Raw genomic sequence first — 13005 nt, forward strand, 5'->3', positions numbered from 1 at the left:
CTGTAAAGTCACTGCCAGTCTCCATGAGGCAACTGCAGTAGACGAACAGTGTGTTGCTTACTTGAAGGTGGCACTCGATTTCGAAGGGGTGGGACGAGGGGGTTTTGTAAGCCTAGGACTACATCACATGACTGCTCTGCAGTCATGACTAATGCGTGCGACTATTTTAGAGCTTAGACACACACTTGTATACACACACAATAATACACTCATACATGAGACTATACACTACTACCACCCTATGCTTACAGGTTTCGATTGAAGAAAGATCCGAAAATACAAAGCAAGCAAAGGAATTTGCTCACGAAAAGGCGCAAGGTAAGACCTGGAAGCTCAAGAGTGCCCGCACGTGTCTGCTAAGCCACGAGTAGTTATTCGACTCACAACATGCGTTAAGCGCTAAGTCAAAGACGAGCTCGCCCGGTCGGCGCAGTCTTGGTTCCACACTTGGCAAGACGAGAATGGTGCGTTAGTTTTATACTATGGTAGCAGGCATAAGTTTTGTGAGTGGAGAACGGCGTCAAGGGTCAGGACTGAAGACGCAAAAACTCTCACTCCGTCTTTAAACCAATCAGAACTATCTTGGTTGCTGACCATTACGATGTTTATCCTATGTGGAGCTATAAAAGTTTTAATACGTGGGCTTAGTCACTAGCTATCCCCAGAACCACTCACAAAACTTATGCCTACTACCATAGTAATGATTTTTGCGCTGCAGGAACATAACTGAGAGCTCTCCCGGGCTAATCAAGGGGTCTGCCTCAGTCCATCCAAGCGCCACAATCGGTACAAAAAACCGTTGCAACTCGTTACGGACCAGGTGCACAATGCCCTATACTGCATATGGACGACCATGACGCTAGTTCTGCTTCGGGGTCATGCAGAAACAGGAGGTGGGAGATTACTCCACGCCTCGATGTAAGCTCAGTAACGACAACAGCATTAGTGGATCTCCATTCCTTCGTTTTAGCTTGCTTCCTTGCGCACGTACTTAGTACTGCGTCGTGCACGTACCTACCTCAATCTCCGCCGCAGCTTTGGAGTCTCAAGCTTGTTGATCTGGGTTCCACGAACAATGCTATCAGTACACGTAAGCTCATCGGCATAGCTAATTGTGTTTTAGGCGTCACTGATACGTCATCATGATGACGTCACCCACACGCAAGGTCCATTAGGTTGAGTCATGGCGCATCATTCTCGTCAGGATGCCGCTTAGGTAACATATCGCCAACTTCTTTAACAAGTATATCCTATCAACTGGTCCGGCTCGTGGTGTGCGTGATGGTCTTAAATCTGCATGCGAGCGAATCAGACATTCACGATGTCGAAAAACGAGGACGTTCTGGGTGTCGCATTCCTTGGTGACGCCCTTTTTGATCGCTTTTCCGAAACTAGACTTTCCTCCTCTAGATGCACTTCCTTCGACTGGACTGCACTGAGGGCTGGGCCCTTGCGAGATGCGAAGACACCTTGTAGGGAAGCCTGACAAGATACAGAGCCGAGCCCACTCCTCTGTGCCAACTTTTTACAAGCGGATTTTCTGGTCCGGACGTTGATAGAATGGCTGATCGGTCCTGTTGTAGAAGGGTAGCAGGCCACATATCCTCGGCAAAGTGTATGGGAGAATATCCCTCAAGTAATGTGCGGTTTGAGCATATCGACCAGCCTTCTTCTGCTTTCATAGCCACCACGCATGCGTCAGGCGCACCCAACCGATCAACGTGCAGGCAACCACGCGTTAGGCATTGCTATCCGGCGACCCGGCGATGACTGGCTTGCAGGCTGCTGGAGCAGTTATGTATGCTTTGCGACCGAGTAACGGAACAGTGTCATTAGCAACAATGGTGCGGGAAACTTCTGGGCGGGAAGCGTCAATGACATCAGGGCGGCATCTCAAACTGAATGGATTGATCGGAGATAATGATCGGCCCACTCCATGGCTGCGGTGCTGTGAGAGTTGCTTGAAGAAAGTGCTGTGAGCAACTGTTTGACATTTCGTTGACAGAGCAAGACGGCCCGCCCTACGTATACATGAATACATGCAGCAGCCACTACGGTGCCCTTACTAACGACGACTTTACTTTGCCCCGCCTTTTCCCCGTCACATCGCATCCGGACACACCTACACCAACGCGCACCCTCCACCCTAGTACCTCGTGTCGTGGCCCAACTCGTTGCCGCGTCTACGTTTGATGGAAATACTGACGCATCAACTGAGAATGACGAAGGTGACAAGGTTGCTTCTCACAAAGCGTATCGATCTGACATCTATTTGCTAGCTTAAGGGATCCCCCAACCCTTCCCTCCAGCGATCGGCGACCACGCTGGCTCCTCGCCCGGAACCCAGTCAGAGACGTTGGGACTGTTTGCCTCTCGATCAGGGTTATACGCACCGTTCGGGTAGAGGGGCCAACCTTTGGCCGGGTAGGCTATCTGATTCGCGGTGTACTGCTGGGTGGCTTGCTTCTGTGCCCAGTCTAGGTTGTTGGGAAGACGGGGGTTGGTGAACCAGTTATTTGCTACATTTTGATACGCTGGTTGCGCGAGACCCTGCACACAGAACGATTAACTCTCTGCAGAAACAAGCAAACAGGAGTGTTGCAAGCTTACGTCTGCCCAGCACTTTGCAAAGAACCAGTATATCTTTCCCGGATACTCGTTCCCCATGAGATCTGGAACGCTGTTGATGGGCACATTGCCGAAGCCTTCCATCACTTGCGCTTTCGCCCGGTCGATCTTGATATCCCCAGGGGTGGCGCAGTGCGTGGGGTCGCTGGGATCGGTGCTGCAGATGTCGGTGATTTTAAGCATCATGTCGGACGACCCGTCTTCTTTCCAGAAGGAGATGCAAACGTCTTGCATGCAGTAACCTGGTTTCAATGTCAGGTCAGGACTTGGCTCGCGGGGAGGGCTGCATACGGCTGAGGTCGGCATACTTGAGAAAGTAGGGATGAATGGCCACCTTGGAGTTGTAGAATGCGTTATCGGGGATGCCGCACGCACTCTGGTTGGCAAAGTCGTTCGTGCCCGGGAGCCATTTGTCTGTGATGCCTTCCGGGGTGTTGTATTCGCCCTGGGCAAAGAACTTCATGGACCCGTGGTACAGACGGCCAAAAGGCAGATCGATCGATCGAGCGCCGTAGATGTCCGGCGGTATCTCATTCGTCTGCTCCGGCAGGCCGATGAACAGAGGCTGCCCGTTGCTGCAGGAATTGTCGATGATACCGCTTGCAGGAATGTTCTGGTAGCCAGGATCTCCGCGAACGAGGGTTGAGATGCTAGTGAACGACATCAGGAACAACCGGAAGGGTGTGGTAATGTGCATGCTTGAATGGTATCCAATGAGTCAAGGCCACTGCGATTGCTGTGGCTCCGAAGAAAGACGTACAGGATGGCACAGGCCAGTTCGAAAAGAACACAGGATAGGAAGAGACGAGCAAAGTGTGTTTACGGTCGGCTCTAGAAAACAATAGAGGAGTAACAAGAGGTCTCAAGGCTATATACCTGCCCCGAAAGGCTTTAGACACTAGCGCTTATGAGACCTGAAACAGCAAAAGACTGAGGGGATACTAAGAATCAAAACTCGGACATTAGGCTCAAATATTAGGACGGATCTACAAGGTACTATAAAGAAGGCAAGATGCTGGTCTCTAGAAGCCCTCAGAGCCGCCTAGGCCAATTGACCTGACAGCTACATCCATAGAGAAGATGGAGAAGAACTGATGAGCTATACAACACCGACAGGGTAACACACGATGCCTTTGTGCAGGTGAGAAAGCCTGTAACGTGTGTTCTTCGACAGGCGTAGAAACATTAGATGGATAGGTCTGTATCTTACAAGTGCATTCATAGCAAAGTAAGGTTCAAGGTGCTTGTCGGAGTACTGCAAACCAGACACAGCCAGAACGAAACAGCACGCCCTCTTGATAACCACTCCACTGGCTGGCTGCGCGGCAAGGCGGACAGACATCGCCGGATACATCATCAAGTCACTAGAGCAGCAGAATCATTGTGATCAGACTACCAGCACCACTGCGCTACCCGAGCTGGGTCGACGAATGGGTTAGACTCACAGGTCGCCATATCACCGTGGAGCTGGGATGATGCAAACACGACGAAGCCTGTCCGACCACGTGGGGTCATACGGACATGCGGGCGTGGCTCCGGGAGGTAGTCGGGACAGGACAGGGGACGGTGTACCGGTTTCAGAAACCATGCTTGACCTTCGGGGACATAACGCAAATCTCCCCGACGGCAACACAGACGGCTTTTCGCTTTTCCATCGTTCGAAGAGCTATAATCACAGCCTAGTGAGTCTGTGCTAGGCAGAGATAAAACGCGCAGGGCAAGACAGCAGCGTGCAATGACGGCGATACTAATAGACCTCCGGCCGTCTCTCATAGCAATGTTTTTTGTTTCCAGCAAGATAAGTTGAGCGGCCATGCTTGGCTTCACAGCCTCTACATCTGTTTCGAGGTCTGCTTGCGCCAACTAGACGCCTGCTCAGAAATCTTGCGTACCCCTTCTCTGTCTCAACATACCGGGCCCGCATTTGGGTTTTAGCCCTTTCTAGTGCCGACGATAAACTGTCCGCCGCCCATTCATGTCTGCAATACACTATGGTTAGTGTCGTTGCCCTATGTAGGCCGGGATCATATTAAGGAGGCAAAAGCCCCGACTGCACGTTCTACACCAATCACACAACTTGTTTTGCGGTCTGTCCTAGGCTGACTTCATATATGCTGCGATATACAGGCCGCACGGATTAGCTACGATATTAATGCATGACACCACAGTGAAAAACGATCCTAAGTATGATGATAGGAGACGGAGATTTCCCATAGATGAGCCGAGTCAGCCGTTGGCGTTACACCACCTTCTTGATTGAGACACGGATCACCCTGCTCCGACAAACAGACACGGGGAGACAGAAGCTCGGCGCAGAACCGTCCAACCTCATATGTCATGATCGACAGGGGCTGGGATGTGTCCAGCAGTATGGATAGCGAGGCACTAAATGCCATTGATAAACACGAGGCGCTGGCAAGGCGACCGTAGCTGTTCACCAAACAACTGCTATCTTTGCCACAGACACCAACCACTCAATCTTCGCGACTCGTTCACTTTCCCAACCATGGACTTCGTTAAGGGTGTTCTACTCAGTCTTTGTCTACCTTTTGCGCTCGCTCTTCCGGCCGAGTCTGTCGACAATGACAATACATTGCACTCTTCCGCGCTCGGTTGCCCTGCTGGCTTGAAGAACGTCGTCTTCAACTCTGGATACTCGCCTACGCAGTTCTCTCAGATCCAGGGCGCTTCAAACTATGTCACCTTTGGCCTTGGGAGTAACCCCGGACAGATTCCAATGATGGCCTTTGCATCCGATGTCGCCAACGCTGTCAGCTTGGTCAACTCGCCCGATGCCCCTGAGTTCATGTTGACTTTCAACGAGCCCGATTACTCGTACATGGGCTTCACTCCGACCATGACGCCGCAGCAGGCCGCTGATGCCATCCGGCCACTGCTTGCTTCACCCGGCACCAAGACCAAGTTCATTGCCCCGGTTCCCGCCTACTGGAGATCAAACTGGTTGTCAGACTTCTACGCTGCCTGCGGCTGTCAGAGCTTCTTTCACGCCTACAACATCCACGTCTACCTGCCTACTCTCGATGCGGCCAAGAGCGACATCAGCAACTTCCGCAACAGGTTCGCCGACAAGCCCCTTTGGGTCACAGAGATCGCGCCTGGCAATGCCAATCCACCGTGTTCGCTTGAATGGCCCGCTGTGGAGTCTTACATGAACGGCTTGTACAGCTGGGGTGCCTCGACAGGCTGGATCGAGAAGATCTTTTGGAATACCGGCAACCAGATCCCCGATGACACAAACGTCTGCAACAGCTACCTGCTCGACAGCAACGGCCAGCCCTCGCCACTGCTGGCCGCATTCTCGGCCGTCAACTGCTCCTGATTGACACTAAGGAGATGTCGTGTGGAAAATCTTACCAGCTTGTACAGATTCTCAGCTTGAGCAATGGTGTGGGAATGCTGGAAATGGAGCTAGAAAGCCCACAAGGATGCCCTAACGCCTCGATCGTCTATCTTACACTAGCCCCTACGTGTTCCTGCCTCAGTTCAGACTCATCTCTGATGGGTCATCGGGCGTATTCGTCTTAGTTGTGGCTACAGAAATGAATCTCGTCAGACTTCGCAATCGTCTCCAGTTTCCGTTTCTGAAGTGACACTCTTCACATGCGCTTCTAAGCAACAGATGATGTCATTCCAAGTTAGAGATTCATCCGGTTGATCGAGTACGTCTCCATACCTAGAACCGTCCTAGGGTCATCTTGATCACTGAATATCACATGGGCAGCCAAAGGCTCCCTCGGCAGTGAGCGGCATCACAGAGGCCGGTGTTCGAGTCCCCTCACCATTTTTCCAGAACAGGTGTGATCCCTCGGTAAGTCCTAAGAAGCAGCCCCAGAACATCCACCCGGGTAACGCATTATGTATAACGCACACCCTGCTCGGGAGTTTATTTACATTTTGGCACTCCGCAGGATTCCCCACCAAGGACATGGCTCCCATTCAACATGAGTCTGAGCTCACGCGAGCTAGCGCCTCAGCAGGTATACTATCTAGACCGAAGTCACTGTTCCCATGCGCTTTCGGTCTCTCGAGCGAACTAAGATCTGCACTCAAGTCTGTGAAGTCGTCCCGAGCCCATTTCTCGCCAACCTAGTCACCATATCGCGCAGCAAGCAGTCGCTTGGTGTCGCTCCAATGAACCAATGCAGGTGTCACTCCTCGCACGTCTGGTTCTTTGCATGTTAGGTCTTGTCTCTCATGACCCACATCTGGAAATTACACCAGGCAACGACGGCCGTGGATTGTGCAACAACCATTCAGTTCCTAGTTGTTAAAGAGCCAACAACGTTCGTTCGTCTGTTCCTCTTTTAAACGCGACACAAGCCGCGCATAACTTAGACTAACACTCCGCACGGACTGCGTCCAGGAGTTGGACGGGTAGACTGCGCTTCAATCTCCGATACACGGGAACTATCCAGACATAAAATGAGCAATATAGAGCTAGGTTCAGTTACAGTAGGACATTGCTTTATCGCTACTCTTCTTCGCATTCATTGTCCGACCTTCACTCGCTACAGAATTTGTCGCTCATGAACACAATGTCCACCAATCCACTGTCCTCTAGAGTATTGCTGCTCGCTCTCTCATTGGGAAAGCCGGAACAGGCCGAAGAACGTTCAGGGATACGTCGAAAGTTTCACGACCCGTTCTACAAGTCCCTCTAAATCAGGCTGCTCAACGTGGACTCAGGTGGGCACCTGGCCATCGCGGATACAACCACTTTTATCTGTGAGAGCCTTGGGACAGGTGACCTCCCTGAACGATACGCTCGGGTTGTCCGCGTTCTTAAACCCTGGGCGTGTCAGCTGGCCCTGGACTTCGTATTCAGACGACGTTTCTACAACTTACAATCAAACCTCCAATAGCATCCTGCCCGGAGGTGCGCCGGGAAGCTGTCACATTCCGAGCGCGACGAGATCCCGCCATATTGCTGGCCCCAGCCCTGAGGCGGTGCTCCCCACTGGTTGGTACATGCGTTGAAGAGGCCGACACCGCCACCGGGTATAGCGAGATCGAAATGATTGTCGCCAAGGTCACCCCCAGTGTTGGTTGTCTGGACGATCATCTTCTTGCCGTTGACAGGACCGGAAGTAAAGGTCAACCTGTGAGAGAAGCTGTTAACAGTACGCGTAGCAGGCAAGGCAGGCTGAGACTCACTCGTAACAAGCGCAGCACCAGGAAGCCTCGGTGCCACCAGCAAGCTTCGCTGCAGCGAAGCCGTACGCCAGATTGTCATCCACAGCCCATGGGCTCTGGTTGGTGCACATGTATGCTTGACCGCCACTCTCACATCCGCTCTTCGCGGCCATGTCAGTGAGCGGGTTGTCCTCCTTATCGCAGCTCTGGATGGGCATGTTCACGGCCGCTTTGCCAGCCCAACCGCAAGAACCTTTGCAACAGTCCCAGTACCGGGTGGTTTTTCCAGTCGGCGTTTGTGCATCGACAGTAGCCAGGCCAGCGGTCAAGGCGAGGAGGGCGAGCTGCGTGAAACACATCATACTGAGAGACCACACAGCCAATCGTGAGTAGTTGCAGAACGTGAGGAAGATACGTTTTGCGCTTTACAATTGAGAGCATTGCGCCTTGTGACAATGATATATATACCTGTCTTTCGAGGCCGCTTTGTCCTGCTGCTCCACTAGTCTCTCATGACGTCGGCGCTTGATCTGCATAAACGACGATCGGTCACCTCGAAAGATGCCATGTCGTCGCACCTTCCTTTGACAGACACAAAGGCTCAAGGATGCTAAGTAAGTGCATCAGCGGACCCACGCGGCGTCAGACCACGCTATCTTACGCATCTGATCGGCAGGCTTTCTAGCCTCCATTTGGTGGCGGAAACAAAACCTATCCCGCCAAGCATACCCCAGGCCATGTGGATGAAGTGATACGGGATAGCTGCAGTATACGGATTGTGAACCGTACTAATCAAACATGGACGGACTAAACTGTGTCTAGGTGCTCTGCTCCTCCGCCCATACAGATGTTGCAGGTCTGAAAGACGATGAGAACTGAGCGCCACAACTCGAGGTCTCTGCCAGCCTGTTTTCACATGTGCACAAATCGGCATGCATGTGCATTGTATCATGCTCCGGTCGGCCCTACTACCAGGGGCAGGGCCGAGGATAAGTACCTGTTTGCGCTGGACGTCCAAATATCGCTGGGAACCCGGCTTCTCGAGCAAGATCCGTGCATCTGCGGCGGCTTGGTCCTGACGTTCAGTGGAGGGCTGTTGGCCTGTCTAGGTGGTCTCGCACTAGATCTGATATACAGGTACTCGAAATGTGGCGGAGCTTGCAACAGAACCATGGTCCTAGAGACAGTGGATGGGAGATCGCTAGCCTTTTCGAAGCTGGCGTCCTGTGATGGCAACACGTGCCCTGATCCACCAGTGTCTTTCGGCCGCACAGGACACTTCGTTACATGGGCTTTGAGTCATTCTCACACGCAACAATCCTCGGAACACAACCAAGTACGTCCGACTGAGCAGAAACAAAGCCTAAGACACCAGGCATGCTAGCTTTTCAGGCTATCCTAGCCTGTAATATCAGGTCCTGTCTAGCCAGCTGATACATCGTGTCTTGGCTACAAGTCATCAGTCTCATCTTGGAATCGACGAACGCATCCATGCGGTCTGCATGGTAACTGCTTCTGCATACGAAGCACGTAGTTCCGCACCTAATTCGGCTCCATGCGTGTGCCTGTAGCATCTCACCGGTAGCACACTACCGGCCCGACTGGCGAGGGCGAATGTCTCCGCCTCCAGTAACGATATCGGCGGTGAATCGTCCGTCCTAAGCGTGCAATACATCTGTCAGGGCTCAAGGACGATTACGGGAAGGATTCGTGTAATTGAGTAGGGAATGTATATCTTCAGGTACAAGCATCAAGTCCCGCTTCACAGCCCCTCTTCACAGTTCCTCCGCCACGCCGAGAACCCAGTACGTTCTAGTGACGCAACTGGTTTCTCCGTCGAGATAAGCCCGTCCATCCTAGGGTACTCCGTGGCTCGATAGATCCACTTCAGATCGGCGTGACGTCAACCCAGAATCTGGTGTCATCCGACTTGTAGTCGTTCTTCGAGTCAATCCGCCCCTGAATCCATTCGATAGCGGATCTGTATCTGTTGATGTCGTCCGTGTTGGGATTACCCAAGCCGGTTGCCCCATTGCGGTGTCCTGCCATCCACCTTTCGTAACCATAGTAGTCCTGACAGTCCCAGCGCGAGGCTACATCCGCGTAGATATCGGAGCTGCTCAGGTCTCGTTAAGTAATGGAAATCATGGAGACAGGGTTATAAAGCTTACTTGAGCTTGGCCCCGTTGTTCCATTGGCCCTCGCTCTGTCCTGAGAAGCCGGCGCGAGAGCCACACACCCGGAGCATGCCCCAGTTCTGCTTGAACAAGCCAAAGTTGGCGGCGTCGTTGCTCTTGTTGTCTCCTGTTTGTGCAGTCAGACGCAGGATATCGGAACAGTAAAGACAGGCGCGTTCATCTACCGTATGTATAGTCTGTCTGCATTCTTTCGGTCTCCAGCATAGCAATGGCCAAGTCGAGGCTATTTCCTCCAGCATTCAGAATGGCTTGCTTACGAGCACCGAGGCCGGAGACTGTGTAAGATCCTCGCTTGTCCTCACGTGCGATCAGTTGACGCTCAGAAGACGAGGCTGCTTGAGCTGCAACAGCAACATTGGCGAACGCGAGCGCAATTGTTTGGAATGAAATATGCATTGCGGCTCGAGTTCATGGACTTGGTAGTTGGAGTAAAGCTACGATGGCTCAGCTCAGTACGGAATCGGGCGTGGCTTCACTCAACTTGTATCTTTGATGCTGTAGGGGCCTGACGACGTTGCAAGGCTCTACTTATGTATTGAGAAAAATGAAGCACGTACTAGTGAACTGCTTACGTGCCGCTCTACGTCAATGGGGTGTATGGCAAGGACGCAGACGTGCACGCAGGTAGGGTACTCTCGAACAAGTTGATAGGGCAACTCCATGGACTAGACTAAGGACGTGAGGTATAACGGGCAACGGGACAGAGGAACCTGATCGCATCGTTGCGGTTGCTTGAGCAGTTGCCCAACAAGGGTCTAGGCACCTTAGCACCTTGACTTGAAACACGTTCGTCTGTCGGAATTATGACCTGAAGAGGCTATAGATAATAGCCCCAGCCTGACTGAGCCGTGAGAGGCGTTTAGCAAGGAACTTACAGCTCTCCGCTATCGCGGAGAGCGACACTCCGTGCCAAAAACAGCAAAAGCTTACAATTTCCGTCTGCCTGACAACGCTATGCAGCCGAACCTCGCAACTTAGCCCAGTCAATGCGGCAGTCATACAAGCATGCGCAGCTGAGCCTCCATAGTGGCTGTTCCACGTGTACATCAGTGGTGCCTTATCTGTACGCATCCAAACGAGAGTTCACTGCAGCCTGTGATCTGCACCAACTTTATATGCCAGCTAGAATGAGACAATGCAGGGGCCCGCTGAAGATTGTGGCTGCCCGCGCTTTGATTCTGAGATTTAAGAAGAAAACGGCTCTCATGAGTCGTGTCTCTGCTCCTCACTAGCAATTCACCGCCTCTACCCGAAGGTACATGCGTCGTACTAGACTCTGCTTGCGGCTCGCCCCCTGCTCCACGTTTGCCTTCGAATCGGCTGTGGCTTCTTGGCCGAGCGTCTGGTCTCGCAGCCTGGCAAAGTTCTTTCCCACCTCCCAGTTCCAGGTACTGTCCAAGGCGAAGAGCAGGTCGATTTCTTCCAGCGTGCGCTGATTCGTCTCGGGATGCAGCGCACAGACCATAGGCATTGATATCGCGTTGCAAGCTGCGAAGATGTAGAGCGTTTCCTCGCCGATGCTCTCGAACATGACCGGGCAGAGAAGGGTGAGCCGGTCATTCCCGATCGACCAGCCCATAACACCCCACGCGTTACCCTTGGCCCTAACCTCTAACGGAAATATCTCCGCTGGATACAGCCATGGCACCGTCAACCACTTGGCCCCGAACACAAAGGTAAAGAGGCACACCGTGGACACGGCTGCGTTCCCGTAGCTTGAGGCCTTTGCTGGCATCTCCATCCAGTGTAGCTTGCTCTCCGAGGTACGAGAACGCACCTGTAAGTGTCAGGGCGATACCCTGACCAACAGAGCTCCAGTAGCAAGTCCAACATCGACCAATTCTATCCAGCGTAAACACACAGATCAGGGTAGAGAACATGTTGAAGACACTATTGAGACCTGCGATCCTCTGGCGCATGACAGGGCTCAGTCCCGCCAAGCCGAAGACGGTAGGGGCATAAACGGTGACTCCAGCGATGCCGACCCACTCTTGCATGATCTGGAGCCAGACCACGAGCTGGACGCGTCTACCGGTGTGCATCTTGCTGGAGCCGACACCGAAGAGCATGTGAAGATGGCTCTGCTTGCGGAGGTTCGTTACGTTCGAGTTCGCATGATGCTACGATATCCTGAAACTCGGCCTCTGCGGCGTCCTTTTCCGCGCACACGTCATCATGAAGACACCCCAAGACGTAGCGCGCTCCGTCTTCTCGACCCATCTTTAAAAACCAGCGGTGGAGAGGACACCGGTCATACGCCCAAACAGCTTGGGGATTTGGAATGCGACGGGGGAGCGCCAGATGAAGGAGGTGGCGCTATCGCCGTAGGACGAGCGGGCGCACTTTAGCCAGTGAGCAAACAGTACAAGGAAGATGTTGAGCGTGAATTCAATGGCAACGTAATGTCCACGAGACTTGTGCTCTGCAGTCTCGGCGGCTTAGATGGGGACGATGGAGTTGAAGTTGCCAGTACTCTGTCCATTGATAAGACGTGCGCAGATCATCTATTCCGCGTTCATGACAGAGACTGCAGTACGGCACCAAAACTACCAACTACCGCTCCGACAAACAAGGTTTTGATGCGTCTGTGGCGATTGTCAATGGAGCACACAGCTAGGCAGCCGGTCAGTGTTCCGAGACAGTAGACTGAGACAATCCCCCCATCAAGCGAAGTAGTGATGCATTGATCGTACAACGTGTTAATACCGCCCATGATACACTGGTCGCAGCCGCAAAAATAGGTTTGTCTGTCAGGTTGAGTCTCCGCGATGTACTCGTACAGGATGACCAGGTCTTTGGGTGCATGTTAGTGATCGTCGTCATTTGGAGATAAGGTGCAGAAAACACCCTTGCTGGTCTCAGCCGCCAATCAGGCTACTCATCGGACCAGTTGTGGCCAGAATATATCGAGAAAGAAGTATCCTGACTCGATAAGTCGCAAACAAGAGCATGTCCAATAAACTACGATGGGGTACACAACAGGCGATCGTTTTTGCGCCAAAATGTTACGTGTCTCGACCACTGT

The 13005-nt window shown here is 52.6% G+C and overlaps 5 protein-coding genes across 5 annotated transcripts; 1 reads left to right on the top strand and 4 right to left on the bottom strand.

Moving 5' to 3' along the window:
* Nucleotides 1-2280: 2280 nt before the first annotated feature.
* Nucleotides 2281-3325, bottom strand: ALTATR162_LOCUS151 (uncharacterized protein; the record flags this gene model as incomplete). The annotated part of the gene is made up of 3 exons (XM_043307744.1): nt 2281-2550; nt 2611-2870; nt 2920-3325. 3 exons carry the CDS (start codon nt 3323-3325, stop codon nt 2281-2283), a joined length of 936 nt encoding a protein of 311 aa, XP_043163679.1.
* A 1809-nt stretch (nt 3326-5134) lies between these two features.
* ALTATR162_LOCUS152 (uncharacterized protein) lies at nt 5135-5968 on the top strand (the record flags this gene model as incomplete). Its single annotated transcript, XM_043307745.1, has 1 exon — nt 5135-5968. The coding sequence occupies one exon, from the start codon at nt 5135-5137 to the stop codon at nt 5966-5968; it is 834 nt and encodes a 277-aa protein (XP_043163680.1).
* Nucleotides 5969-7331: 1363 nt separating this feature from the next.
* ALTATR162_LOCUS153 (uncharacterized protein) lies at nt 7332-8144 on the bottom strand (the record flags this gene model as incomplete). Its single annotated transcript, XM_043307746.1, has 3 exons — nt 7332-7438; nt 7495-7748; nt 7804-8144. 3 exons carry the CDS (start codon nt 8142-8144, stop codon nt 7332-7334), a joined length of 702 nt encoding a protein of 233 aa, XP_043163681.1.
* Nucleotides 8145-9669: 1525 nt separating this feature from the next.
* Nucleotides 9670-10376, bottom strand: ALTATR162_LOCUS154 (uncharacterized protein; the record flags this gene model as incomplete). The annotated part of the gene is made up of 3 exons (XM_043307747.1): nt 9670-9898; nt 9954-10086; nt 10145-10376. 3 exons carry the CDS (start codon nt 10374-10376, stop codon nt 9670-9672), a joined length of 594 nt encoding a protein of 197 aa, XP_043163682.1.
* Nucleotides 10377-11208: 832 nt separating this feature from the next.
* On the bottom strand, nt 11209-12049 carry ALTATR162_LOCUS155 (uncharacterized protein; the record flags this gene model as incomplete). Its single annotated transcript, XM_043307748.1, has 2 exons — nt 11209-11609; nt 11671-12049. 2 exons carry the CDS (start codon nt 12047-12049, stop codon nt 11209-11211), a joined length of 780 nt encoding a protein of 259 aa, XP_043163683.1.
* Between the last annotated feature and the right edge of the window lie 956 nt (nt 12050-13005).

This window comes from Alternaria atra, assembly GCF_907166805.1.
Source record: "Alternaria atra isolate CS162 genome assembly, contig: 18, whole genome shotgun sequence".
In the NCBI taxonomy this organism is placed as follows: Eukaryota; Fungi; Ascomycota; class Dothideomycetes; order Pleosporales; family Pleosporaceae; genus Alternaria; species Alternaria atra.